A 27,757-nucleotide genomic window follows, 5' to 3' on the forward strand; every position below is an offset into this window, starting at 1 on the left:
CCCCACTCCATCTGGCCTGGGCACCAGCCCATGACCTTGGCCATCAGCAAGGACCCAAAATGGCCCTCAGCATGCCATGGTCACCCTTGCTTCCCCTTACGAGCCTCCTCACGGAGCCTGGTGCCCCTGGTGGATGCTCTCCCATCAGCCCGGCACCCACGGGCCAGATCCCCATGGCTGCTCGGGGTCCCCACTGAGAGGGCTGATCTGGACCATCTCTGCTGATTCCGGCCCTGGGGGCAGAGGGTCCCACTGGTCTGGGTGGTCAGTAAACTGGAGGGAGCCATGCTGGGCAGTCCCAGAGGGGGTGGGGAGTCCCTGTCCAGGTGGGCACCCTTCACCCACCTGCCCTGGTCCTGACAGCCCGAGCCAGCTCCGTCCAGGCTCCAGCAGACGGACAGGGAGGGACACGCCCGGGCCATCCATGCAACTCTCTGTTCAGGAAGGTTCCAGACAAGTGGCTCTAGAGCAGGCTCCGTGGCTGTGGCCGGTTGTGAAGAGCTGGAGAGGAAGCGTGTGTGGGTCCAAGGCTGTGGGTTCAAGTTCCTTTCCTGGGGATGCGGGGGGACCGGCTGCAGGAGGCAGTGTGTGGCCCTGGCAGTGGGCAGACAGACCTTCCTGCTGGCAGGGGCCTTGGACAGAGGAGCTGCTTTCCTGGGGGTCCAGGGACCCAGAGAGACTGGGCGCCCCTCACTGGACTTACCGTTCCATCGCAGGTAACCGTGGTTACCGACTACAGTTCACACTAAGGGTCATCTGGCCAGTAAGGGACGGAGTCAGGCCAGCCTCTGGGGCTTCTCCGGCGCCCGGCCTGAGCCCCCGGTCCGGGTGCTGAAATGGTGGCTTGGGCCCCGGACCTCCGTGGACACACTCACGGGCGTGCACACTCAGGGGTGCACCCGGCACCTCCCGTGGGGAAGCAACCCGGGGCGGCTGCACGCGGAGGGGAGGGGGGGTGCCCCCCACAGCACAGCTCCCCCATGACTGGCTGGCCTTTGTTATCGTGGACGTAATTGCGATGCCTAATTAGGAAACAGCATTGACCTGAGGGTCACTCCGCGGATCTGAGTTCAGGTTTTGGGCACCTCCGGGCTCTGCTGTTCTAACGAAAGTCTCTGAGATACGGTGCCCGAGGGAGACAGACTGCGCGCTCACCCCAGTCACACCCCGAGGGCCCTAGTCCACAGTTGGGCAAAGACGGCAAGTCCCAGGTCGGCTTCCCGCCGAGCAAACGAGGCCTCAGTTCTTGTTTTACGGGCGAGAATCCTCAGCTGGCTGAGGGGCCTGCCAAGGAGGCGGCCTCAAGCTTAGGAGAGCTGAGTCCAGAGGTGGGGGCGGCTTTAAAGTTAGCAGACGTGCATCTTCGGGAGCAGGGCCTCCTCAGGTGTAATCAATGCGATCCGGCGGGTGTCGGGATCTCCGGGAGACACAGAGCGCGGGACTCTGTCTTCTTTAAAAAAGCAGACTTTAGCTTTCCTTTGACTGATTGATTTTTTTTAGAGAGAGAGAGAGAAACATCGATTTGTTGTTCCACTTTCTGATGCCTCCGTTGGTTGATTCTTGTATGTGCCCCGACCGGGGATCAAACCCCAAACCCTAGCACGTGGGGATGAAGCTCCAACCAACGGAGCCACCCAGCCAGGGTCTAAATAAAGCAGATTTTAAGTGAAAAGGTCAAACACATGTGGCTTAAAGAAACACAAAGGGTACAGGGGTGTAGAGAGGAGACTGGCCCCGTCCGACCATCTTTGGAAACCTCGCACGTGCTTTTCTGCGGGTACAGAGCCTGTGGGGCTCCCGGGGAGCCCGGGCCCACGGATGCGCGGCCTGGGCGCCGAGCCCGGAGCTGACGGATGCCCTGTGCCTTGTTCAGCCTGCAGGGCCCTGATGGACGAGGTGGAATACGAAGTCGCCAAGGCCCGGCAGAGGAAGACCACGGTGGGCTCCTTCCGCGTGAACCCCGACGGGACGCAGGAGAGGAGAAAGGTAGAGGGGAGGAAATTCTGTGTCGGTGTATAATTGCGGATGTGGGCAATTACCAACCATTTATCCAAACAGCGGTTGGTCTTAATCTTCTAACCTTTCCCTTGTTCGGGGTACCGGCTCTAAATTGCTTCCGAGTCCTGGGGGACGCCAAGTAATCTTTAAGCTTGAAATTGAAGTATCTCTCCCAGCACCTAAATTTTGTGTCTTGTCGCGTCGGAAGACATCTCGGCACTATTGTTCAATCAGGATAAAAATAGCCCTTCCATGGTCCTTGGGAGAGGCCGGCGGGGTGCCCAAAGCGGCCCAGCGGCTGCCTAGAGTCGCTCCAGGGTGGGGCACCCACCCCCAGGCTCCCCCACCTCCGAGATCTGCAGAGGCTTCCCGTGGGGTCAGGATGCAGGATGCATCTCTGGGACAGACTCAGGCACTTGTCCCAGGGGACAGAGGGATGTTTTTCCTTCATGGGGACAATTCAGAGAGCTCTCCCCCCTCCCCCGGACCCCCCCAGCATGTGATGGCAGAAGGCTTGGGGACAGGGTCTGAAGATAGGAGAGGGAAGGGATGGGGCCTCTGTGAGTCCAGCTCCCATCTCATCCCCCCCCCGCCCAGCACTCAGGTGTAGGTCCTCAGAGCAGATGAGCCGGTTTCGATGTCACCCGAAGCAACTATCCCTGGGAAAGTGGCCCGGGATGGCACCTGCGTCACTCAGAGCTAAGCAGACACTGGCCTTGGATCTCCCCCTGTTCTGCCCCAGCTCCGTGCGCCCCGTTTGAGGGCAGATACTCGAGGTGGGCTGTCCCATTTTCCCACCTCTTTCCGGAATCCTGTGCCCTTCAAAGGGGATGGGAGTGAGGGTCGGAGCCCCTTACAGGAAACTGTGATGTTTTATTGATTATGTTTTTAAAATTTTTGTTTTAATTGATTTTAGAGAGAGGAAAATAGGGAGGGAGAGAGAGAGAATATCAATTTGTCTTCCCACCTGTTCGTGATTCATTGGCTGACTCTTGCGTGTGCCCTGACCGGGGATCGAACGAACCCACAGCCTGGGTGTATCGGGGCCGATGCTCTAACCAACTGAGCCTCCCGGCCAGGGATAACCGCGATGTTAGATCCCACGGCTCCATTGCAGGCCTCGTTTCCCGCACCCAGATGTCCCCAGGTGTGGTCACAGCGGCCTCAGGAAGGAGCAGCCCTGGTCCCTGACCCCCCTCACCACCGAGGACCCCACTGTCAGGCAGGGCCGGGGAAGATGTGTGTCCAGGCCAGCGCGGCTTCAAAAGTGAATGGAGTGTTGCCCTGGCCGGTGTGGCCCAGTGGTTGAGCCCGTCCCATGCTCTGACCGGCTGCAGGTTCGATTCCCGGCCAGGGCTCGTGCCTGGGTTGTGGGCTCGATCCCTGGGCAGGGGGCCTGCAGGAGGAGGCCCATCAGTGTTTCTCTCTCACATTGATGTTTCTCTCTCTCTCCCTTTCCCTTCCTCTCTTTCTCAAAATCAATTTTAAAAAATCTTTTTTTAAAAAAAGTGAGTGGAGTGTTGCTGTTATAACAAGTTTAAATGTGGATCACCTGACCCACTGTCCGTGACCCTGGACCAGGAGGAGGGAAGAGGCCTTTCTCTAGAGGGTTAAAGAGCGAAAGGGAGGAGCTGGGGGGCCAGGGGTGGGGGGACGGGGCAGGAAGGGGACTCGGGTCCCTGAGGAGGGCCCGGGGGAGGCCGGCGGTCTTTTCTTGAGACCCTGCAGTAGGACAGGGAGCCTTTAAACAACTCCCAGTCCCGACGGCAACCGGCAGAGGGAACGTGAGGCCCACACTCTCACGCACACGCTTTCGGGTGGACAGCCACGTGGAGGCGGGGCCAGCGCGGGCCGGGGCCCTCCGTTCCCCGCGTGGCTCGGGGGCCCGGCTGGAGGTCAGCTGTCCTGCCTCTGGCTGAGCCTTGGCAGAGTGGCCTCGAGGACCCCCGTCCTCTAAGAACCCACGATCTACCCCAGGAAACCACTGCCTTCGCCCACTCGCAAGGCCCTCCCCGCTGAGGCCCGACCCTGTGGCCCTGTGCTCTCGGCCGGCAGGCTGCTCGGCCGAACTGGGAACGCAGGGGCTGGCAGCGGGCAGTCGGGGTCTTCAACTGCCCGGCTGCCGGGGGCCAGGCGGGTGGCCTGTGGAGCCGATCTCGCGGCAGGTCTGTGCCTCTGCCGTGAGCTCCGCGTGCTAGTCGGGGGACAAGAGAAACGCTTGGTTTGGGCGGCTGTGCGGCCGGGATGGGCCTCCCAGGCCAGGGGCGTGTCCTGCGTCCCGGCGACAGGGCTGGCCAGAGGGACAACACACATCTTCCCGCCCATTTCCGACTGCCTTCCCTTTCCATTCTTTTTCCGTGGCGATGGGAGGACGCTAATCCCCACGGCGTGTCCTCAAGCCTCAGTGGCTGCCCTCCCGCGTCCGTGCGGGGCCAGTCACTCGTGTCCATCTGGTGCTGGGGCAGGTCTGGAGGGCGGACGGGGCTGTGACCTGCCGCCTGGGCCGGGTCTTGCCTGCTGAGATTTGGGGGCTACAGTTGTATGTTCTGCCCCAGAGGATGCTCGGGGGGGGGGGGGGGAGAGGAAAGCTGCCCTGTGCAGTCCCCTCTGCCCCAGCTGCTGGGTCCCCTGGGAATGAACCTGGGAGGCCACATGTGGGGGTGCAGACAGACACCCAAGGGGCCCACGTGCCCTCCAGTCAGCACGGGGATTCTGTTATCATTGGCAAACCTGCCCTGTGACTGCAGGCGTCTGGACAGCCCTCGCCCTCGGAGGCCATGCCCCTCACACCTCTCTCTCCCTCCCCCTCGGGCATTTTCTCCGCTCTCTGTACTCTGCCATCAGCAGCACTGGGGCCTGTCGGGAAGTCGCTCGCCCAGTCCCCCTCCAGGAGTATCCTCTGTGTGTCTGGCTGTGGAGCCCAGGGCCGGCCAGGAGCCCTGGGGGAGCCCTGCTGGCACTGGGGGACCTCCCGGGGCCGGCGGAGCAGCAAGCGGACGGCAGGGCTGCTGAGCTCGCCCTCACCCGCGCCTGGCGTCCGGCCCACTCTCCAGCCCCACAAGGGGCCCTGGCCCCTGCTGGAGGGGACGGCTCTCCGAGTGCCAGGACCCCCCGGGGCTGTGAGCGGGACCTGGGTCAGTGCAACTGGCTACACCCCGGCCGGACTGCCCCCTGCAGCCAAGTCCCTCGTCTTTCTCAGGCTGAGAAGGCTCCAGAGAGGCCAGGAGGGAAACGCAACACGGGGGGACAGGAGCTAGCGTTTGCATGCTGTGTGTGTGCATGTGTGTGCGTACATGTGCGTACGTGTGCGTGTGCACACAGGCGACCAGGGGACTGTCTGTGGCCCTGGGGACAGGCTCATGTCTCCTGCTAACTTGCCACTGGCTGCCTGCGGTCCTGACGGCCCTGGTGGCCCCGGGATGGAAGGTCCCAAGTGGGGGCTCAGTGCTGTTCCCGGCAGGGCCAGCAGGGGGCCCTTTCCCCCAGGGCTCCAGTCGGGGTCCTGGGGCCTCCACAAGGGGTTAACCCCCCTCCCCCGCCCGAAACCTCAGGGATTAAAGATTCATGGGGGCCCCGGGGACTGTGGGGCGGAGGAGGGGTGGGCAAAATTAAAAGGGAAGATTATTTTTAATCCTTCTAGTGGGTGTGGGAACAGTGGAGAAAGCAAAGCCGGGAAGGTTGTCCCTATGGCTGGAGGCCTGAAGGACAAACGGACCGCCACCAGGAGCAGGTGACACAAACCCCTTGGCGAGAAATGTGGCCAGGGACGCCTGGTTTTCATCGCGGTTGACACGGGGGCGTGTGGAGGTCGGGGCTGACGTCGGCTCTGGCCTCCTAGACAAGGACCAAGTGTGGGTCCCAGAGACGGGTGAGGGTCCCCGAAGGCACCCGGTTCTCGTGCCTGGGCCTTTCTCTGCCCGCTGGTGAGCTCGGGGCTCTGCAGCCTCCCCTCCCCTCCCCATGGGCGGGGGGGGGATACACTTAAAAATGAAGGGAACAAACGTCAGCTCGGCCGTGGGAGTCCTTTGGGAACCAGCACGGACGCGTCCCCTCCCTCTCGGACTGAGGGGCATGTTCCAGGACTGGCCAGAGAGCTTTCACTTGTTTTCACTAACAGCACGTAAGGTTCTGGGCGGGGTGGGCGGGCGGCTGAGGGGCTCATGCACCTCTGTTGGGGTTTAGAGGGGGAGGGTGGGGGAGCCGCGACAGCCGTCGGGCGATGCTGGGGACCCCTTTCCTGCGGTTACTGGGCGAGGCGTGTGCCGGCCCCACGGTCGCCATTCTGTGTGGTTTCTTTTTGGTCCCTCGAAGGGCAGCTCCGGGTCTCTAGAGGCGTCTGCTGTCCTTTATCTGTAAGTGAGCTAGCCGGCCCGGGCCCCGCGGAGAATCGGGGCGGCCGGTTACTGAGTGGTAGGGAGACGTCCGTGCGTTTTGTTTTCTGGCTGTAGACTGAGGAGGAAATGAATTTTCCCTTGTGATTCGCGAGACAAACTTTGTTCGTGACGCGCTCCGAGGCCTCGGGGAGCCGAGAGAAGGCCCGGCGCACGCCTGGGGTGGGACCCAAAGACACTCCGTTGGCCTGGCAAGGGTCCCATCTTGTGGGACGGGGTCATTTCGCAGAGATATTGCGGGATTTTTTTAATGCAAATTCTCTTCAGCTGGATTTCAGAAACATGTCCAGCAGCGTTTTTAAGAGGAGAAGTTAAGTGACAATACACAGCCACGGTGCCTAAAGGCATCCTGGTTCCAAACCGGGAAGACTGACTTTCAAAGAACAATTTTAACAGGAGAGGACCCAGAGAAAGAACCCGCCCTGGGGCCTGTCCACCCACAGAACTCGCTCCCGCAACCGCAGGGGTGAAACTTCGGTACAAATCAGCTATAAAAAGGTAATCAGGCTGCCCTGGCTGGTTTGGCTCAGTGGTTAGAGCATCAGCCCGAGGACTGATGGGTCCCGGGTTCAATTCAGGCCAAGGGCACGTGCCTCAGTTGCAGGCTCGATTCCTGGCCTCAGTTGGGGCCCCTGAGGGAGGCAACTAATCAATGTCTCTCTCTCTCCCTCTCCTTTTCCCCTCTCTCCGGAAAGCAATGGGAAAAAATATCCTCAGGTTATGATTTAAAAAAAAAAAGAAAGTCTGTGTATAATTAGAAGCCCATTAACCAATAGAGCATATAAGCGCGTAACTAGCAGGTGGGTCTGTGTTGGGCTCGCCAGCCAAGGACACCGAGACCCGCCGCCCGAGACGGTCAGATTGGTGGGCGGACAGTCTTGTCCCATCGAAATTATTCAGCAGAAGCTTCTACCTGTGGAACTAGGTGCTGCGGCCCCAGGGAACCTGCGACAAAGTCTGCAGACATTTTTCGTTTTCGTGACTGGAGGGGAGAGGGTGCCCCGGCATCCTGTGGACCGAGGCCAGGGTGCTGCTGGATGCCTCTGAGCACAGGCCGGGCCCCACGACAGAGGATTATCTGGTCTGAAATGTCAGCGGCGCCGAGCCTGGGAAGCTGGCTCTATGGAAATCGGGGATTCTATTTGCTCAGGTCTGAACTGCCGTGTCTGGAGGAAGCTGCGGCTGTCGGTCTACAAAGAATGACCCGCTGGAGCCGCTGTGTTAGGACTGAAAATCATTGCGGCCAGGTTTGGGCCTCAGCTGACGTCAGGGCCAGCCCGGAGCGGTGACACATCCCCAGGTCGTGAAGGTGCATAAAACACGGTGTTAAATCCGGTGAGGTGGTCCTGGCCGGTGTGGCTCCGTGGATGGAGCGTCGGCCCACGGACTGGAGGGTCTCGGGTTTGATTCCTGGTCAAGGTGCCTGGGTTGCAGGCCCCGGTGAGGGCGCATGCGGGAGGCAACCAGTCGATGTGTCTCTCCCACATTGATGTTTCCCTCTCTCTCTCCCTTCCACTCCCTTCCACTCTCTCTAAAAATCAATGGGAAAAAATATCCTCACTTCTTGGGTGGAGATTAAAAAAAAAAAATCTGGTGAGGCAGTGCACTGGGCTGAATGGCGCCCCCAAATTAAAAATTCACGCCCGCCAGGACCTCAGAGCGACCTTGTTAGGAAATAGGGTCTTTGTAGATGTTTTTGGTTAAGATGAGGTCATCTTGGATAAGGTGGGCCCTGATCCAATGACTCTCATCCTACAAGGACGTCCGCAGACTGAGGGACACCCAGGGGAGATGGACCAGGGACAAGCCGATGTCACCGAGCATGGCCAGGAGCCACCAGACTCTGGGAGCCAGGCCAGGAAGGATCGTCCCCTGGAGCCTTCGGAGAGAGCGCGCCCGATGCCACCTCCGTGTCAGCCCTGGGCTCCTGAAGTGTGAGACCACACGTTCCTGCCGCTCGCAGCCGCCCCGTGTGCGGGACCTGCTGGGAGCCGGGCCAGCGGGGACGGTCAGGGGCTCCGCAAGGTGAGAGATGGGAGGCCCGGCCAGTCCGGCCCACGGAGTGTAAACGCCAAACCAAACCAAACCACGAGCCAACGATGACGTATCAGCTTTCCTATAAAGAGGCGTGTTTCTGGGTTCTCTTGAAGATCGGGAGACCGGCCACTCGGCGCCATCCCGGCCCCCGTCCCCACGTCTCTGACACTGTCACAGCCCCTCCTGTGGTCTCCTGGGGACCCCGGGGCTCACCTCTGGGCACAGGTGTTTTCCTTAGAGAATCTTAGGAGACGTTTTAAAGGACCGGATGGCACGTGCTGGGAGGAAAATGGGCGCCTCGTGGTCCTCGTGGGAGGAAGCAGTGGCAACCTCACCTTCAGGGTTTGGCTCTAGAGCTGGGGTGGGGACATCCGGCCCGCGGGCTGTCAATGGCCCTCGAAATCACTTGGTCTGGGCCCCGCCGAGGCCTCGCCAAAGAGAAGCAGTTCCAGCCAGCCCATTAGGGGCGAGCTAATTAAATGTTTGACCAAATATAGCAGGCTAATTCTCTTAAATATATATTTTTAATTGGTTCAGAGAGAGAAGAAGGGAGAGGGGGAGAGAGAGACATGAATGATGACAGTCATGGACCGCCTGCCTCCTGCACGCCCCTTCCTGGGGATCGAGCCCGCAACCCGGGCCTGGGCCCTGACCGGGAATCGAACCGTGACCTCCAGGTTCATGGGTGGACAGTCAACCACTGAGCCACGCCGGCCGGGCTGGAATTACATCTTTCATCTTGTCTCCCAACCCCCACAATAATTTGCCCCTTAATGCATTCTCGATTCCGAGGAAACGAAAGAATGGAAATGCACGCGTTACCGCGATGGGTGTGCCCTTCTCTGCTGGCTCTGAGAGGCGTTTGGAGACCGCCCCTTATTCTGTGACGACCTGAGGAAAGGGGCGGAAGGTTGAGAAAGACAGAGGGTCAGTCGGTCACCTGCACGTCCTGGTGTCTGCTTAGACCAAGGAGGCCTCTTGTGACATCTGCTGATGTTACCGTGTCTGCGTATCAGGCTCATGCTGACTAAGCCTCGCAGCATATGGAAGAGTCTGTGGGAGCCGAGCAGCAGTTTCCAGGCGACATTCGAACACGTGGCTTTGTGCCCGGGTCGGTCCTGTTTTCCCAGCGAGCAGCTTTGAGCACGGTCCTGTCCCCTTGTCCAGGGAGTGAGCCTGAGAGGGGTCCCTGCGTCCCCAACACCACCTTCTCCCCTGGGCTCCCAAACACACTCCGCTGTTCCCCGTGTCAGCCGGGACAGACCCGAAAATCGATAACAGCGTCTGCGATGCTCTGATTAATGCAACATTCTGGTTAAGGGAGGAAATGGCGATGTTGGCATTTGGGTGCACGGGGAGATGAAATGCTATCTCATCCCCAGGGGGAGAGAGGAAACAGGTGATTCGAAACCTCGGAACAGAAAAGACGGACGGTCATCGCCCTGGCCAGCTGCTCAGTGGTTGGAGGGTTGGGCCCTGGACTGACGGGTCCCGGCTTGGATTCCAGCCACGGGCACAGACCTGGGTTTCAGGCTCCATCCCGGGCCCCGGCCGGGCATGTGCAGGACTCAGCCAATCGATGCATTTCTCCTCCCGCCCCCCCGCCCCCACTCTCTCTGAAAAGCAATGGGAAAAATATCCTCAGGTGAGGACTTTTAAAAAGCAAGAATAACATTGATCAGAGGGCAGTAAGTGAGGGGAGGGAGTGAAAGGTTAGAGTCGCCGAGCGCAGGACTGGGGCTCATTAACCACAGCCTGGCCACACGGGCGTTTCATTCTATCGATACCGAGACGATGGTCGGTGAATGTGCTCCGAGGCCTGCTAGCTGCTCCCTCACTCACCCACGTGTGTCCCCCCCGGGCCCTGAGGGGGATGGAAACCCCTCCGGGGTCACTGGGACCCTGGAGGGCATGGGTCCGGTCCCCAGCAGTGGGGCTGGAGCGCCCACATTGACGCCCACCTCCAGCCCGAGGGGCCTGGACTCCACCCGTGGGTCCTTCCTTTCTGAGCCCAGGCCTGCCTGTCTCCTGAGGCTGCAGGAACCGGTTCTCTCAGATCCGGGACGTGAGAAGCCCAGGAGCCAGGGTGGGCAGGGCTGCTTCTTTCTCAGGGAACACCGGCTCCCTGCCCCTCCCAGCTTCTGGAGGTGGCTGGCAGTCCTCGGGGTTCCCTGGCTTAGAGACGTGTCCCCCAGCCTGTGCCTGTGTCCCCACAGCCTCCCCTCTGGGCATCTCTGTCTGCTGTCCAGTTCTTATAAGGACTCATCTTGGATTGGAGCCCATCCTGTCTGATTATGACTCATCTTAGCCAATTACATCGGCAAAGACCCCATTGCCAGTTAAGGCCGCATTCCCAGGTGCTGGGGTTGGGAGGCGGGGGACACAGCCCCCCTCTTTTGGGGGACACTGTGCGGCCCACAGCAGGCTCTAGCATTGATGACCCCCAGCTCTGTCTTTCTGATTTGGTGAGGCCCAGTGGGTTTGTCTTCCCACCGCCCCCTCCCACCAGGCAATCTCAGTGATGGGGGTCCTGCCAGGGTGGGGTGACAAGCCCTCCGCAGTCCCCCCACCATGTTCATAGGCTTCAAAGTGGTTGCAGGCTCAGAGCCACCAAGTTGGGGCTCCACTTTGCACCCCTACAGGGCACAGTGGCGGCTGGGCCCTCTCCCTCCAGCTCCACGGTAAAGGGCTAGGGATGCCCCTGGCGCTGACCTGCAGGGCCCTGCTGCTGGCCCGGGGGCGTTGGGCACTCACCTCTGTCCGCCCTTTTTAATTTTTTTAAATCTTCATTTTTTTGCCACTGACTTTTAGAGAGAATGGACGGGAGGGAGGAGGGGGGAGAGAGAGAAACACCGATTGATCGCCGCCCGCAGGCTGGAGATCGAACCTGTAACCGAGGTACATGCTCTTGACCAGGAATCAAACCCAGGACCCTTCCGTGCTCAGTCCGACCCTCTCACCACTGAGCGACACCAGCCAGGGCCAAGGTTGATTTATTAATAGTCTCTTTTCCTTTGCTACAGATGTAGGCTGGGTTTGGTCTTGATTGGTCCTTATATATATACTTTTTAGAAAGTCACGGAGGTAAAAGAAGTGAGCCAGCTGAGCTGCGTGGGCTCAGGAAACAAGTTACAGAAGCAAAAGGAGGGCCCTTGGAGCTTAGGGGAGAGAGGGGGGCAAGGAAGACGCCCTGGGGTGGGGAGAGGTGGGGAAAGGCACAGGAGTGCTCCATAGAAAGGGAGGCGCCTGGTCCCTACATTTTGCACCCCTTCTTTTGAGGCTGGAAGAGATGGTGCGGACCTGGAACCCGAGAGGCATTAGAAAAATGAAGACACAGAGCCTTTTCCTCCGGCCCCAGAGGGCGTGGCGGTCTCCTTGACACATCAGGAGGTGACCAATGACCGGCCCCCCGTGCACCTGATGCTCCAACAGTCCTGGTCACCACCCCGAAGCTGACTGGGTCAAAACTGGGTGTTTCTGGGACAAAGAAACGTCAGAGCCAGGAGGAGAGGTGGCATCTCCCGTGTCAGGTGCGCTGCTCGGATGGGACCTGAATTTCCATTCGGCAGAGAAAACACGCCCACCGTCTCCTCCTCCCAGCGTTTCTCACCCGGCGCACTTCCAGCCTGTGGGCTCTGGAGCGGAAGGAACAGGGAAGATCAGAAGCTCGCGTGGGAAACGCCACGCCGCGGAGAACGGGCCGAGCTGTTCTGAGGAGAATGTGACCCCGTCACACAAAACAAGACCTTCCTCTAAGACGGGAGCCGAGGCCGTGCCGGGGCCCTGTGCCGCCCTCGGTGGCCGCTCTCCGTCTTCTCGAGCATCGATGGAAGATCGGGGGCTGTGTTTCCTGCGTGACGGGTGGGTCTCCACGCCCAGCCCCATGGAGACCACAGGAGGGCCTGGCTCTCCCTAAGGTGCCGCCGGGCGCTGCTCTGGGCAGAGGCCGGGCCTCCTTTCCAAGTCGCCGCCATGTGTTTCTGAGGCCGAGCCCTTGGCCCGGTGCCCTTCTCCACGGCCCAGCCTCTGGCCCCTGGGGGCTGCTCCTTCCAGGCAGAGCCCAGCAGCAGAACGTCAAAGGGCAGCTCAGCCCTGGCCAGTGTGGCTCAGTGGTTAGAGCGTTGTCCTGAGGACTGAAGGGTCTTGGGTTTGATTCTGCCCGGCCAAGGGCACGTACCTGGGTTGCAGGCTCCATCCCCAGCCCCGGATGGGATGTGTGGGGGAGGCAACCCATCGATGTGTCTCTCTCACATCAACGTTTCTCTCTCTCTCTCCCTTCCACTCTCCCTGAACAGCAAAGGAAAAAGTATCCTCAAGTGAGGGTTAAAAAAAAAAGGCAGCTACGTGCTAAAAAAGGAGCGTTCATCAGAGGAAATGTAAAAGCAACACTTCTGTGTTGTTACCTGGCCCCACCGGATGCAGGGGAAGAGGCTATTTTTGCCCCCGTCTCACAGGCAAGGTCTCTGGAATTGCAGCGAGGCCACAGCAGTTGAAGGTGATGCTGATGAGCGTGGGGTGTTGGGGGGCCCTGGGCAGCACCCCCCTGTGCCACACCTGCCCCAGCGCAGAGTAGTCGGCACCTGGCCCTGCTCAGCTGCCAGGGTCTCTGTGGGACATTTGGGTTCTCCGGCAGCCCCAGCCCCCTCTTTGTAAATATTCCGTTTGGTGGCTGCGGGTTAGAGCTTGCAGGGTGTCCGGATGGGGACTTTGTGGTCTGGACTGTATCGGTGGCAGAGTCACCGTCACCAGGTACCGCAGGCTGGACAGCTCAAATAGCATCTCCCAGTCCTGGGGGCTGGAAGTCAAGATCCAGGTGGGAGCGGGCCTGGCTCCTCCTGAGGCCTCTCTCTCTGGCGCGTAGGTGGCTGTCCCTCTATGTGTCTGCGCCCTCATCTCCTGTTCCTGTGCAGACCCAGCCGCATTGGATCAATGACCTCATTTTACCTTAATCACCTCTTTAAAGGCCCATCTCCAAATAAGGCCGCATGCTGAGGTCCTGGGGGTTAGAACTTCGGCGCAGGAGTCTGGGGTCATAACTCAGCCCTCCCTGAGTTGCTCAGAGCGGCCCTCCCTGCCCTTTGGTGGAGGGGGACAGGCTATCCCGAGGCGCAGCAGCCTCGTCTCACCGCTGGGTTCCGACCCTGGCTCGGCCCCGGGTCCTTGGGCAAGTGGTTCTGTGCCTCAGTGTCCTCACTGGGGAGTGAGGGGTTGTGCTGTGGGGGCTCCCAGCTCCCAGCTCCAGGGTTGTGCTGGTGTCCTCAGGTCTGGGAGCTGGAAGGATGTGGACAGCGACGGCTGGGGGTGTAATGGCCTCAGAAGGAGGACTCTGAGGGCTGGGCCGTGGCGAGATGGTCAACCCATGGGAAAAGGGCTTAGAAACGCTCACCCTCGCCCACTCAAAGCTATTGTGACAATTGTTACAAAGCTATTGTTTTGGGGTAGAATTAGGTGAGCTTTATCCAAAACTGCTTTGTAACAATATTCCAGGGAGAGTTTTTGTAGCTCACAGTGGTGGGGAGCTCCTCTTGGATCCAGTCCTCAGGATGAGTCCTGCCCCAGGGGAGGGATGTGAGTGCTGATGCCACCACTGTGGGTGGCCTGCCTTCAGCCACCCAAGAGCAGACGGTCCCCAACTTCCTGGACGGGATTGAATGCTCTTATCCCCAAGTGTGTGCACTGTGCTCTAATGTGTGTAAAAACAGAGGGACACACACCCATGCACACACGGACACACATGAACATACATGCAGGCACAGACATGCACGCACACACATGTACACACATGCACACAGAGACACACCTGGACATAAGCACATGTCCACACATGACACACACGAACACACGTGTGTGTGTGCACGGGCATAGGCACACAGGGGGGTGCATGCACACACTGACCCGCCTATACACCAGGACACACACAATCACATGCATATACACATGAACACACATACACACATGGTTGCACATGTGCAAACAGGAACGCACACGTGCACACACTGGCCCGCCTATACACGGGAACACACGTGGTCGCACGTGTGCACACAGGAACACACATGGGCATGCACAGACCTGCACATACACACCCACACATACTCACATGTGTGCACACATGGGCACACTGAGGACACACACACTCGTTCACACACGTATAGCCGTGCACTGGAATACTTCAGGAGTGAGGACAGCGGGGCCGCAGGCCCGGGGTAGGTTGGCCTTACTTTTCCCTCGACCCTTTCCTTCCTTTGGGATGTTTGTGTTTTTAACTCCAGCGAGTGTGTCACTTTTTCCACGGAAACTGTTTTGAAGGAGAGTGGGCGCTTTCTCTCTGCCGGTGGGAGCTGGGGCGGGCGCGAGGCCACGTCTGTGGAGATGGCCCCAGAGCCTCCTAACGTCCGGCCCGATGGTCCCTTTCCTCCCAGACCCCGACCCTTCTCGGGAAACCGCCCACTCGCCCGCAAGCACCCCGGGGGCGAAGCTGGAGAAGCCCACGGTCCCTTCACCCCTTCTGTTTCGGGAGGTGCCCTGCAGACGTGGCCAGAAACACGAGCAGCCACCCGCCACCGTCTTTAGTAACTAGACGGCAGAAAACACGCTTGGGGCAGAACCTGTAAAATCAGGACAGTGTTGGGCTTCGTGAACTTAGCTGGATGGGCAGACAAGGCTCATGTCACCAGCTAGTGCTTCCTGGGCCCCTACGGGCCGCAGCGGCTTTTCCCAGTGCTTCCTTTTAATTCTCGGTCAGAATCTTAGAAGAGGCTCTTTAAAAAGCGTGGATTAGAGGGGGGGGCCCGACCTGTGGCTGGGGTCCAGTCGTACTTACTGAAGGGAAAGCTCAGGTTTACCCCGCTCCCACGGCCTCCGCCCGGGGAGCACCCCGTTTCCTTCCATCACCAACATCATTTTGAGCCTGCGAAGCCCTCCCGGGAACGCAGCGAGCGCAACGCCCCGAAACGGCGTGCAGGGGGCTCCCAGGCCCTGCTCGGGGCCATTTGTAACAAGGTGACGCAGGGGAACGTTTTTCACGTGGACGGGCCCATTTCTGTTCATTTTACCGAAAATGTTTGAAAATGAAAGGTTTTGGGGGGAGGCTAACAGAGTGCTGTTTAAAATGCAAGGACAGACGGCAGCGATAATTTTGTATTCGATAACGAAAGTAAAGTGTTTTAACTTTAGGAAAAAGTCGGATGAGTGGGATGACCCCCCCATTTGAAGGTCATGAATGAGGATCCATTACACGATTTTTCTCGAATTCTGCTTTGTCCCTGTTAAGTTGAAAACAGGCTCTGAAATGAAAAAATGTAATTGAAATTTCAATAGTTCTGAATTCTGGGCAAATTTCCCCCCAAATCACACTGTTCTTTTCTCATATTTTCCTATTTTTCTCACATCCTGACATGATCAGTCCATAAATAAATAAGAACAGGAAACACTTGTAAAATATTTTATTTTAAGCTTTTCCCATTATCCGAACTAAAGAAGGCGACGTTTGGTGTTATTTTCATACATCGACCGTGTCGTTTGTGGTAAACTGTGCTGAAATCTTCGTATTTTGGTCCAGGAGGTTTAATTGACTGCACAAAGTTGCCTGTTTTCACCTCGAATTCGGTAACTGGGAAAAAAACTAATATTCATTCTGTTCTACATTGGCGGGCTTTGGCTCTGGAAACAAAGGCTCCTTAAAAAGCCTCTTATTGATTAAGTCCAGGAGCAATTGTTTTTCCCTGATACACAGACCACTGCATTGAGATGAGCGCCTTCGGGTTGGGAATCATACTCTCTAATAAAAACGAAACAGCCGATGCTATTTGCATATCATATAAAGTGTCGTACAACAAACTCATAGCAGTCAATTAACATAAAAGCTAATTACATATCAATTTACGAGAGTTTCCGAATCCAGCTTCCCCTGTCGTAGCCCAGAGCGAGTGGGGGGCGAATGTTCACTTCTAAATATTGACTTTTAACTAATAGCAGGAGGGGTCCCCATGTTTTTATGGATGAAAACTTAGTGATGACACCAGATGCAATACTTGCCACAATGCCATTAAATTTCCTACGTTAGCTAAACCTCTAGAAAGGAAATCTTTGCCACCGTGTGAAACTCATTACCGGCCACTCGGCAGCTGAAGTCGTGGCTTCCTAGCTGAAGGACGCCCCAAAATGACCGCGAAGGGGAGCGGGGTCTACCTGAGGCTGCCAGGCTGTTCTGAGAAAGACAGGTGCTGTGGCAAGGGCCGTCCCCAGGTCCGGCTGTCACCGTGACATAATTGTATTCCTGCCTGATGCTGATGGCTCTCAAGCAAGAAATTTACAACGAGATTAACAGAGACACAGTAATGAAGGAACGTGGGAGCCCCCGTAATTGACTGTTATTAAAATGTTGTCCTAGGCGTCCCCACGCCTCCCTAACTCCAGCTCACTGGGGAAACCGAAGCCAAAACTTTCAGCTACTTGTTTCCATTTTCGAGTGGGGATGGGGGGGAGACCTCCTCCCACCCCCATGTCATCGCTCACGTAACAGCGAGCACATGGTCTCAAGAAGCCCAAAGGGGGAAAAACCCAAGCGAAACAAAAACCACGGCGTCTACTAAGTATGATTCTGAGCAGTAAGCAGGTTTCAAAATGAGAAAAGTTAGGATTTTCTTGGATTTTCTTGCTCCAAGAAAGCAATGCAGTGATAACAGATCCCTGCCATGTTTGTAACTCACACCGAGGGAGTCCCGGGGTGGAAGCCATGGCTGTAAGGAAACCGGGCCAGCGAGCCCGTTTCCCCCACACAATGGTGGCGACTCCCCCATTCATATTTTAATGAGGTTGGTATCTCCGAGCCAGTCCTTCCAGGGCGGAGGCAGCCGGCCCGGAAGATTACAATAGGAGCGCCTTTATTGACAAGTACCATTCAGCGTCCTCGCAGCGCGGACTGAAAGCCCTAGTTTTATTCCACTCGTCCCACGACTTACTGCACCCTCATAGGGAAACCTTGCTGGGGGCAGAAAAAGGCTCGGTTCTTCTATAACCAAGCTTTAAATTCACTGACGGCCGTTCAGCTCTGTGGAATCATTTTAAACTCGAATCACATGCGTTTTAATAAATATCCGAAGGGCTGCCGTGCATAAGCAGCGTTTCCTTAAAATTTTTCTTGCGAAATTGGATGCTTGGGGATTTTTAAGTTCAAATATATATATATATATATATTTTATCTTCTGTAAAACAAACTCTACTAGTCTCACTCTGGGTGTTTTTCCTTTCTGGCTTTTAATGGAGATTGTAATGTAGCATTTTCAGAGGTAGTATCCGCCAGCAAACATTTTCTACTGTGAAAGATTGTTTACTCGAAGGAGCTGGCTCGTTACATCGAAAAAGCCCGTTAGTTTTCAAGGACATAAACTCCACATGTTGATCCCTCCATAGAACATGCAGGGTGTCCCCTTCCAAAAACGTATACACTGTAGCAGCTGGTAGCTCAATTTTGAAAATGAAATGTATGTTAATAAACACTGCTTTTACAAGTATTAAAAGTGTGTGTGTGTGTGCATTTTTTTAGGGGGACACCCTGCATTTGTGTTAAAACGGGCACAATGCCACCCTATTCGAACGGGTAAAATCACACTTTCCAAATAAGAAAGACAGCCCCGCTTGGTGGGAAGTCTTAATGGAAGGTCCGATTTAAAGAAGTTCCCACCCAGGAAATAAATAAGCCTGGGTCCCCAGTGAGGGTGGGAGCCCTTTCCCAGGCAGACGCCCCGATTTTCTCAGGCCTTCTGTGCTCAGCGATTTTGCACAGGGCTCAGAAACAGGGGCTCAATTTTACAAAACATTTCTGAGAGGGGCCTGCACTCAACCTGGAGCCCCAGGAAGCTTTAGGACGGGGCTGGGTTCCAAAGGCTCCAGGGGCAGGCAGACACCCCCCCCCCCCCGTGCCCCCCCACCAGTGTTTACTTTTCCAATTGGGGGAGGGGGAGAGAAGGGGTTCTTCATTACTATAGATTTTTTTTTTTTAAATGACTCTTCCCTTCTCTTTGAAGTAAAAGGCTACTTTGTAGACACACAGAAAGTACCACGAATGTATTTCTTATGTATCCGATAAGGAACTATACTGAAAGCGCAAGCCTGGGCAGGGAACCCCCACCATGATCATTCTGCTTCATTGTAACTTAAGAATCTGCCCCGCTGTCTTCTCACCTTCCAGCCCCAGTAGGTATTTGTAAGTGAAACAACAGCAACAACACATGTTCAGTTTGCTTGTTAACCGATGCTTTTTTTTTTTTTCCTGCTTTTTTTTAAGAACAACTTCGATGCGGGAGTGGCATCCTCAAAGGTGTTAAGAAAATGCAAGTTGCGTGTGGGGTGTGCATTGTAAGCCGCTCACTTTCGGGTGTTTTGACTGCAGACATTGAAGAAAAAAACAAAACGAGCCCACGCATGCGTTTTTGAAAACTGGATGTTTTGGCGAACGCAGGGGCCTCGACAGCAGCTCAACATCCCGCCGAAGTCAAGTTTGGGGGGAGAAGGAGGGATATTGTTGCAGAGCGCGCGGCGGGGCCTCTGAAAGTCAATTAGTGCTGTTTTTCTTTCCTCTCCGCATGTTTCTTTGAACTTTTTTTTTTTTTTTTTTACAAAGTTGGTTCCTTGAGAGCCGGGCGAGCACGGCGGGGACGCGGCCCGGCCCCCCTGCAGCCGCGCTCTGGGCGCGGCCCCCGCGCGGCCGTGCGACTCCCGGCCAGATGGCGGCGAGGCGCGGAGACCCTTTGTGCGCCCGGAGCGCGCCTGTGAAAGCCGCGCGGTCGCCGGCACCGGAAGGGTTCACACTGCGCCTGAAAGGGGACAATGGGGGCCGCCGAGAGCAACATCCCCGAAATCGAGACCGTTTGTGATTCAGCCCCTTTCACCGCGGTTGTCATGCAAACTTCCTACTTTGATCAGCGGAGGGTGGAGAGGGAAGGAGCCCGCGGAGGCCGCGCCGCGCCGCGTCCGGGCGCCCTTGGCGGGTCCCCGCCCCCTTCCGGAAGGAGCGGGGGACCAGCCCCCTGCACCTTGACCCGTCTAGACGGGCCCCCAAGTTTTTTTTGTTTTGTGTTTTTTTTTTTTTTGGTCTCGGTTACCAAGGGCGAGGGGTGCTCTTTGACCCCCGCGCGGGGCGGAGGTGGTGGCCACAGGGTCCTCCGAATCCTCGCTGGATTCCGGAGGGAGAGGGGCGCATGGCGACGGGCACCAGCTGTTCGCAGGGCAGCCGCGCCGGCGACGGGGGCACGGGAGGCTCCGCGTGTGCCCCGCTCCACGCCACGCGGGGGCCACTGCGCGGTGCGGGGGTGGGGGAGGGGCCGGCGAAGGCGAGCTTGGGTGTTGGGCTAAGTTCTTCCGAACTGATGGAGAGGTTTGGAGCCTCTCTCCAGCTCGCCTCTCCTTCCTCTCCTGTCTCCCCCGCTCCCCCCATCTCCGCCGAGTGGATGGAGGGTAACCGCCCGTTTCCTCGCTTACTGCCCTGTTCTCCGTGTCCAGTGACTTTTACACAGTATCTAACTCTGCTCTCGAGTTCGAATATGTCTTTTCCTGCCCACTTGCAAACATAGGCACTTTTTAAAAGCCAGCCTTCCATCGCGTAAAGAAGACAATCGCGCGCACCTTGCCATTTTAGGAACCGAGCGCGTGTCCCCGTTCCTGGGGGGGGGGGTGCGCGCGCGGGGAGGGAGGGGGGTCCCCTGCGCATCCAGCCCTGCTTCTTTTAAATACATTCCCGCTAAGACGAGGTTCCTCCCCGCGTTTTCCTGACAGGTCCCCCTGGCCCAGTCCGAGGCCTTCCTGACCGACCTCCTGGACAGGGTGTGCCAGCGGATGAATGACTACAGGCTGGAGCAGGACCCCGCGACCAAGGAGAGGACCTTCAAGCGCTTCGCTCCGAGGAAAGGAGACAAAATATACAACGAATTTAAGAAATTCTCGTTTTACTCCGAGGCCTACAAGCCTTTGAAGTTCGCGGTAAGCTCTCTCCCCAGGCGGGTCCCTGTGCTCCCTGAGCAGGTCTCTGGCTTTATTTTTATTTATTTTTATGTTTTTGCTGTTTGTTTCCGTTGTTGTTGAGTTTCGGGACATTGAGCCTTAGAATGCTATCTGCTTGCTTCGCTGCCCTGCTGGTTCCCGGGGGGACCACGCGTTTAGCGACGTGCCTTTGGAGACGCGGGAGGGGCTGTTCTTTCCCCTCAGCGGACACAGGTCGGTGGTATTTTCTAGAAAGCGCTGCTACAAATCCCAGCGACTTTAAGGCACATTTTGCACGTTGCTTGTCTCCTGGGGGGACTCGGGAGGGGTCTCCGGCGGAGGGAGGTCTCTCACAGGTTCAAATCCAAATTAAAATGAACGTCGTTTTCAAATATTTAAGGCCAACCGGCGAGGGAGCCGGACGCGCCTTGCCCCCGCCCCCCCTCCCCCAGGTTTCACAGAAGGGAGAACTTTGTCCCTGAGTTAATTCAAGTGTTTTAGCACCAACTAAGTTAAACAAAAGCTTAGGCGTGGTGGCCGGCTAAATGCCAAATTTCCTCCCCAATCGTGTTTATTTTGCGCGGACACTGGCCTCCCGCTTGCCCGCATGTGCCTGGCCAACGGCAGTTGCAATATATTTCCCTTTACAATCCACGCGACGGGGAAGCCTGTTTAAAAAATGCATTAAATTCACGCCTTGGCCCAAATGTCAGGCGAGCTGAAACCCCGAAACCCAGGCTTTAGCTGACTTTGGAAGATTCCATTTTAATTAAAAAGTGAAGGCAGTGTTCGGGGTTAGAAGGTCTATGGGATAGAAATCGCGTGGAGCAAGTGTGCTTGTATTTCACAGGTTTTAAATGAACATAGTATAGTGGAATTTAAATATTTTTAAATGCCAGGTAACATTTTTTAGGGTCTTGCTTAATGCACTCCGGAGATGATTTCCAAGTCTCCAGCGAATGCCCCTCGGTGGCGTCGCAGTTCCTAAAACTGGAACCTCGCGTTTCTCTAATCACAGCCTCCGGTTAGGATTTAAGGTTTTTAGGTGTGCGGGCAAACCTGCGCTGAAGAGCCAGGTTTCGGGGGGCAGGGAAGTGAACTTGCGGAGGGATCCCTAACCGGTGTGAAAAGAAACTTCCCCGGGGTAACTGTCAGGCGTGTTATCCACGGTGAAATTAAAGATGCAAGTCTTCTGATTGCTGAGAAAGCTTAATTGTTTCACACTCCGGGTCCTGGTTTAAAACCACAAAGTGGATTATTATGTTACATCGGAAGGAAGCTGGTTTAACCATTGCCAGGAGCTGGCTTCTTTCAAGTGCGTTAAAAAAAAAAAAAAAAATCCCGAAGACTTTTCAGCTCCTTAAACAGGGGACGCATTTCTTCCCATTTCCCACGTTCCAATTTAAGGCAGAGAAACAAAATACCACGTCCTCGCGCCCGTCTTTCCACGCGACTCCTCGGGGAGGTCAGTCCCGGGAGCCTGATGCCGTCGACACGCCGGGAAAGGGGTTAATCGGGCGCGGAGATAGATGCCTTGCGCGTCGGCAACATTGTTTCAGGTTTCGAGCTGCTACAATGTTGCCGCGACGCCCCGCGAGCGCGCACCTACCCACACGTGCCGTTGCTTTCCCCGCAGTGCGAAGCCATCCTGGAGAAATACGAGGAGGACATCTTCTCGCTGGTGGCGCGGGACGCGCGCTCCCTGGCCGACCGGCTGTGCGGCGCGAAGCCAGGTACCGTGCGGGGTGCGGCGCGCGCCCCGCCTCTCCCGCGCCGCGCCCCGCAGCACCTCTGTTTTCCAAACCGAGCCTGGCTGTCTCCGGGCCACCCCTGCTTCTGCGCTGAATCAGAAGCGACACCCTGGGAGAGAAAACAAATGCGCACAGCCACGGGGGCTGCCTGCGTGGCCGGGCCTGGCCTGGCCTGGCTGGCCGCGCGCGCCCTGCCCTCCGCATTTTAAGTGAGTTCAGAGAGATGTGGTTTCCGATAGTTAAGCGGGGAGCCCATCCTCTCGGGCGAACCCCAAACCCTTTCTCACTTTAAACTTGGAGAGATTTAAAATCTTCCTGGGGCAGGAAAGGAGTCTCTCTGACTTGCCTAGTGCCCGCCCCAACAGGAGGAGGGGTTTTTGTTTAGTAAGACATGTTAAAGGGTTTTGTTTGTTTGTTGGCCTGGGTGCTGGATTTTTTTTTTCCCCCCCAAGTTGATTTCCCAGAATATCTCCTTCTTAAAAATTAATTTTTTTCTGGCAGAGGGTGTAAAATAATACTTGGCTTATGTTCTTACACACACACACACACACACACACACGCTCAGAAGCTAGAAAAAATTGCCAAAACTGTACTTACTATATACAAAGTTGAAACATGATGTTACCATTGACTCCATCAGTTTAGCTAAACATGCACCTCCTAACATTTCAATAATTTTTAATGCATTTACAAGAGCGTAGGACACGTTGTGCGGTCTTTTCAGATGCCTTTTTAAAAATTAATTTTATATATACATCAATATATATATCTATGTATACATAGATACAGGGTGTCCTCCCAAAATGTATACACACACTTTGAATATAATTATAAAGGCAGGGTTTATTAGCATACATTTCATTTTCAAAATCGAGCTATCAGCTGTAAAAGTGTATACACATTCTTTGGGAGATACATATATACAAATAGATACACACACAATGATTTAGAGCCAGGGGAGTACTTTTTATGCAATTGTGAAAACTTGAAACATTTAGCATTTAGCAATTGTTTATAATAAAGTATAGCCACCTCCATCCACAGTATCGGATGTATTGCCAAGGTTCTTAAAATAATACCGCACCCCTGTGGAGGAATATTTATGTCATCCAACGTTATGAAACAAGAAGGCTGGTTCCCTGCCCCATGAACCGCGTGGAGTTTTCTGATTCCGAGTAGAACGTGGGGTGGTTTCTGTTTAAGACCCAGTTGGGTGGCGAGTCCGAACTGATCCAGCCAGGAGTGTCCAGGAGTCCGGAGCTTTTCTATCCCTGATTTTGGCTAAGTGGTGAAATTCACACAGATGAGATCATAGCTGGCGGTTTCCCAAAGAAGGTACTTGCGAGGTTTTCTTGGGGCTTCGGGTGGGCAGCGCCCGCGGACACCTGCGCAGGCGTGGGGAGCGTCCAGGGCCTTCTGCCGGTGCCAGTCCCGGTGCCGGTGCCCTGGCCGCTGGTGCTGGCCCGTGTCCCCCACGGCAGGTGCCGGAAGCTGGCCACAAGGCCGTCGCTCAGCGCTCACGAAGGACTCCACAAAGTTTCTGCAACCCTTTCCCGCACTAACTGCCCCCAATAACAAGATTTCGGGGAAAGACTTTGTCCCCGAGTACAGCAATCTGACTGCGTCTCAAGAATATTAACAATCTCTTCATTCCTTCTGCATATTTATATTGGAAATAGGAATTCACATTAACCTCAGGAAGACGTAGGCCCAAAGCCTAACCCCGAGATCTGCGCAGTGTTACTAATAAAAACATGATTAGATCATTAGTTCTTAATAGCATTTAATTTTTTTAAAACCTGGGTAAGTACTCACACTATACACAGAAATATCAGTGCCTCGGAGAAGACAAGGTGACCACCCCCAGGGAGGGGACGGTCACATGGCCGCTGCGTAGTGGAGCGGGTGGGCTTTTTCACGTTTTATTTTCCTATGAAACGTGTTTCTGGCTGTTCTAAACCGCTCATAAATTTCAAACTGAAAATATACAGGGGGTCCCCAAAAATGTATACACACATAACAACTGATTCTATTACATTTTGAAAATGAAATGTATGTTAATAAACACTGCCTTTATGATTATGCAAAGTGTGCGTGTACATATTTGGGGGACACCCTGTATATTAATCTTTAAAAAGACTCCCGGTCCTCCCAAGGCCCTCACCACTGAAGTGAGTTAACACCATATAACAAGGCTGAGTGTTTTCAACCTGAAAAATTATCGCCATAATTTTTAAGCTTTCGCATAACGGGGTGGTTTCGGGTAACCACATGAAATGTGAGCCTCGCGTCCTGTAGAAAATGCTGGGGCCTTTCCCGCACAGTCACAACTCCACGGACAGGAGCTTCCCACGGCCGCCCGGGAGCAAGGTCTGTGTAAAAGCCACGCTCGACCTGGCTCTGCTGCCCGGCAACCTTGCTGTGGTTGAGCTCCACCACTTCATGATGTTCTCAAGACATGGCCGCGAGTGTGAGTGTGTGTGAGTGAGTGTGAGTGTGTGTGTGAGTGTGTGTGAGTGTGTGTGTGTGCTGGAGGTTACGAAACTGCGTTAATACCTCTTCACCCGGGTCCACTCCGTGTGAGATGCGAGACTCGGAGCTGTTCACTTGTCCACATGTTGCTTTTAGGGAGATAAGCAATGTTTTCGCCACTAGGTATTCCTAAAACTAGAGGCTTGATCGGAAAGTTTGCCCCTTCTATACTTTATACGTGATGTCCCCAAAAAACGTATACACACTGTAACAGCGGATAGCTAAGCTTTGAAAATGAAATGTATTTTAATAAACACCACCTCTATAATTATTCAAAGTGTGTGTATACATTTGGGGGGGACACTGTATGTATATTTTACATACATGGACATGTCTATAAATGTATATGTGAATTTTCCTTTTTCCTATTTAATGTAGGCACTCCCCTTTATTTTTAATAGTTATGTGGGAGCAGACGAGGGCTTGTTCACCGACTTTGACAAATGGCAGCCTTGCCGAGGCGCCGCTGATGTGGAAGGTTGTAGGATGTTTAGTATGTGTATCCGAGCGAGCGGATGCCCCCTCCTCCAGCTAATTAACTCATATCTGACTCTTTAAAATATTAAGATCTCAAGATTCACCCCCAACACACAAACTAACAAATGGGGGGCAACAGAGAAAACATGCGACAAATGGAAGATACTATGTTTGGATTTTAAAATAACGCATCGGTGAGATTTTCGCAAACGTCGTATGTCGCCGTTTCCATGAGTGATGAAATCTCAGGGAAGGGCCGGGGGTGTGTGGATGGGCCTGTGGCCCCCACAGTTTATTTACTGCGCAGAATAAAAGTATCAGATACACCTGTCCGTGGGGTGAGGCCGGGAGGGGGAGGGGCTATTCCTGTGGTTTTTTTTTTTTGAGGCAAAAATTAAAAGTGAGTTCATTAGATTTTCCTCCTGGAATATTTTGGGGCACATCACCCGAGCTCCTCCAGATCTTCATTTTAATGCCTTGAAGTCAAAACGCTGTTCTGAAGTCTTAGGAAGACATAAGGTAGGGATGGAAAGATTGGTATATTCGCTCAGGGGAGAGAACGTATCGGTCCGGACTGTGACTGAGGGGACGCTGAGGTTCGCGGGGGTGACCGTCAGAGCGTGTGAGGGAATAGGTTCAAGTACACACGTGTATTCCGTATGCACATGGCTTTGCCGCTGAAATCAGACCTTAACGTGTAAACACATCAGGGTGGTGAACTCGTCACGTGATTGTTTCGAATGCAACCGATGGAATAAAGTGAGATTCTATAAAGGTTCAGCCCGCCTTTAAACCGAAAGCCCTCTTGCCTTTTCGTATAGACTTCCCGTCGCGGACAGGGGTTTCACATTCTAATATTAAAAATAATTGCTCTCAAGGTTAGCTGATTCCCCATTGTAAATAAATCGTGTGGCCAGAATAACCCGTGGCCTTTCTACAGTGGGAGGTGGCGGTAACTGCTTCCAGCCGGGCAAGGCGTGTGTGCCGGAGCCCCCGCTCCTTGGACTGAGCGCCAGGTGCCCGGGGCCCCTCCATAAAGGGTCCCTTGGATACTCCACGGCCGTGGGCAACCGGTACAGCCCCTGGGCTTGGTTTCAAAACACTCCAGGAAGAGCACTGGGGGCTGGGGCAAGAACGGCCAAGCACGGGCCAGTGTTGAGGCCAGGTTTGGGGTGCAGGGGAGGGGATCACAACCTTCTTTTTACTTCTGTGTATATTTGAAATTTCCTGCAATATCAAAGTCTTAAAAATGTGCTTCCGCAGGAAAGCGCTTCTTGCAGAAAGTCAGTGACGTACGGCGGGTTTTGAACGTGATGGTGACGCGCTCTCTTTCCCTCCAGATCTGTGTGCAGTGCCTGCCAACCACACTGAGCTCTAGGAGGGACGGCCGCCGGTCGGAGGCAGCCAGGCCACGCCAAGGTCAATGTCTTCCTGTTTGTCACAAGAAATTGTATGTCTCTTGTTTAATATCACGTTGTCTTGCGGGTGAAATTTTTTTGAGAATCTGTTGCATCATAAAAAAAATTACCGATTCTTTTGATAGGTGGAGCTGAGGGCCTAAAACAAATGACCTTTGTGGGTTTTGATAAAAATTGGTGTGGCGAGAAAGTATTTAATTCGGTAATAGGAGAAAGGGGAAGCCATTTCATAAATGAAACAAGGATTTAATCATGGGCGCTGGATATTTTATGTACATACACAGGTGTTGTGTTCTATCTGATAAGAACCTGATTTGATTCCTAAATACTCGATGGGTCATAAAATTCATAAAATTTATTGCCACAAACTCCAGATTATGTCCTCTGGGTTATATATGGTTCTATACAAACTCACCCTGTATCGAGAATGACACTTAAATTTCTAGAAATCATAAATTAAAAACTTTTTAATCTCCAAAATTTAATGAATGTGTAAAAAAATAATAAAACTTTCATAGTGAACATTATTACCTTGGCCTTTCGTCTGCATATACTCTGAATTCAAATGACTTAGAAAGTCGATTTATTATTACATCGTGTACTTTGGAAAGATGACTCCAATGGCCAGGTTTTGTTTGGCTGCAAACTCTCCAGTTGTGTTTTGGTTTTTAGAAGAATTTCTGCTCACATTTCGGGTGTAGATTTGACTCCTAACTAAGCTCTCATTCTCCTACATGTGTTTTTGTAGTTGTGGAGATGGGAGGAGCAGGGGGACCTTTTGCAAAATTGCCTTTTGACCACCCTTACTACTGAGAGTAGCAATCACCTCCCTTTCGAACAGCTCATTGTTGCTGCTAAATTTACATTCAGTGGAATCTGACCTTAATTATTTGAAACGGCTGGGTGTATTCTACACTTGCTTGAGAAAAGAAATTCTTGCTGTTGTCAGTGAGAATTTACTGGGTAGGATGTTATAAATTCTGCCCTAAAAGAGGAAAAATCTATTTGCCTTATGTTTCCCAATTGCTTAGAAAGCACACTATTTACACCAGTCAACTCACTCCTCTTCCGGTGGAAACAGTTCTGAAATTTAGGAAAATTTACCATTTGCATTTTCCTCTCTCCCCCACCCCAACTCTGATTAAAAGTCAGGTTTTTTTTTTGTCGGTGTCTCGTA

At 54.6% G+C, this 27,757-nt stretch overlaps 1 protein-coding gene across 1 annotated transcript; it reads left to right on the plus strand.

The window, feature by feature from the left end:
• Window positions 1–1,887: 1,887 nt before the first annotated feature.
• On the plus strand, window positions 1,888–26,540 carry CNPY1 (canopy FGF signaling regulator 1). The gene is made up of 4 exons (XM_016196985.2): window positions 1,888–1,986; window positions 20,199–20,402; window positions 22,039–22,135; window positions 26,503–26,540. Exons 1-4 carry the CDS (start codon window positions 1,888–1,890, stop codon window positions 26,538–26,540), a joined length of 438 nt encoding a protein of 145 aa, XP_016052471.2.
• The last annotated feature ends 1,217 nt before the right edge of the window (window positions 26,541–27,757 follow it).

Source organism: Miniopterus natalensis, chromosome 10 (assembly GCF_054644295.1).
Source record: "Miniopterus natalensis isolate mMinNat1 chromosome 10, mMinNat1.hap1, whole genome shotgun sequence".
Taxonomy (NCBI): Eukaryota; Metazoa; Chordata; class Mammalia; order Chiroptera; family Miniopteridae; genus Miniopterus; species Miniopterus natalensis.

What these genes read in the sequence shown, in the direction of transcription:
- CNPY1 (XM_016196985.2), top strand. Translation starts at nt 1,888, where the DNA reads ATGGACGAGGTGGAATACGAAGTCGCCAAGGCCCGGCAGAGGAAGACC. An exon ending in GGACGCAGGAGAGGAGAAAG is followed by an intron (nt 1,987 to 20,198) that starts GTAGAGGGGAGG and finishes TTTTCCTGACAG; the next exon opens with GTCCCCCTGGCCCAGTCCGA. An exon ending in GCTGTGCGGCGCGAAGCCAG is followed by an intron (nt 22,136 to 26,502) that starts GTACCGTGCGGG and finishes CTTTCCCTCCAG; the next exon opens with ATCTGTGTGCAGTGCCTGCC.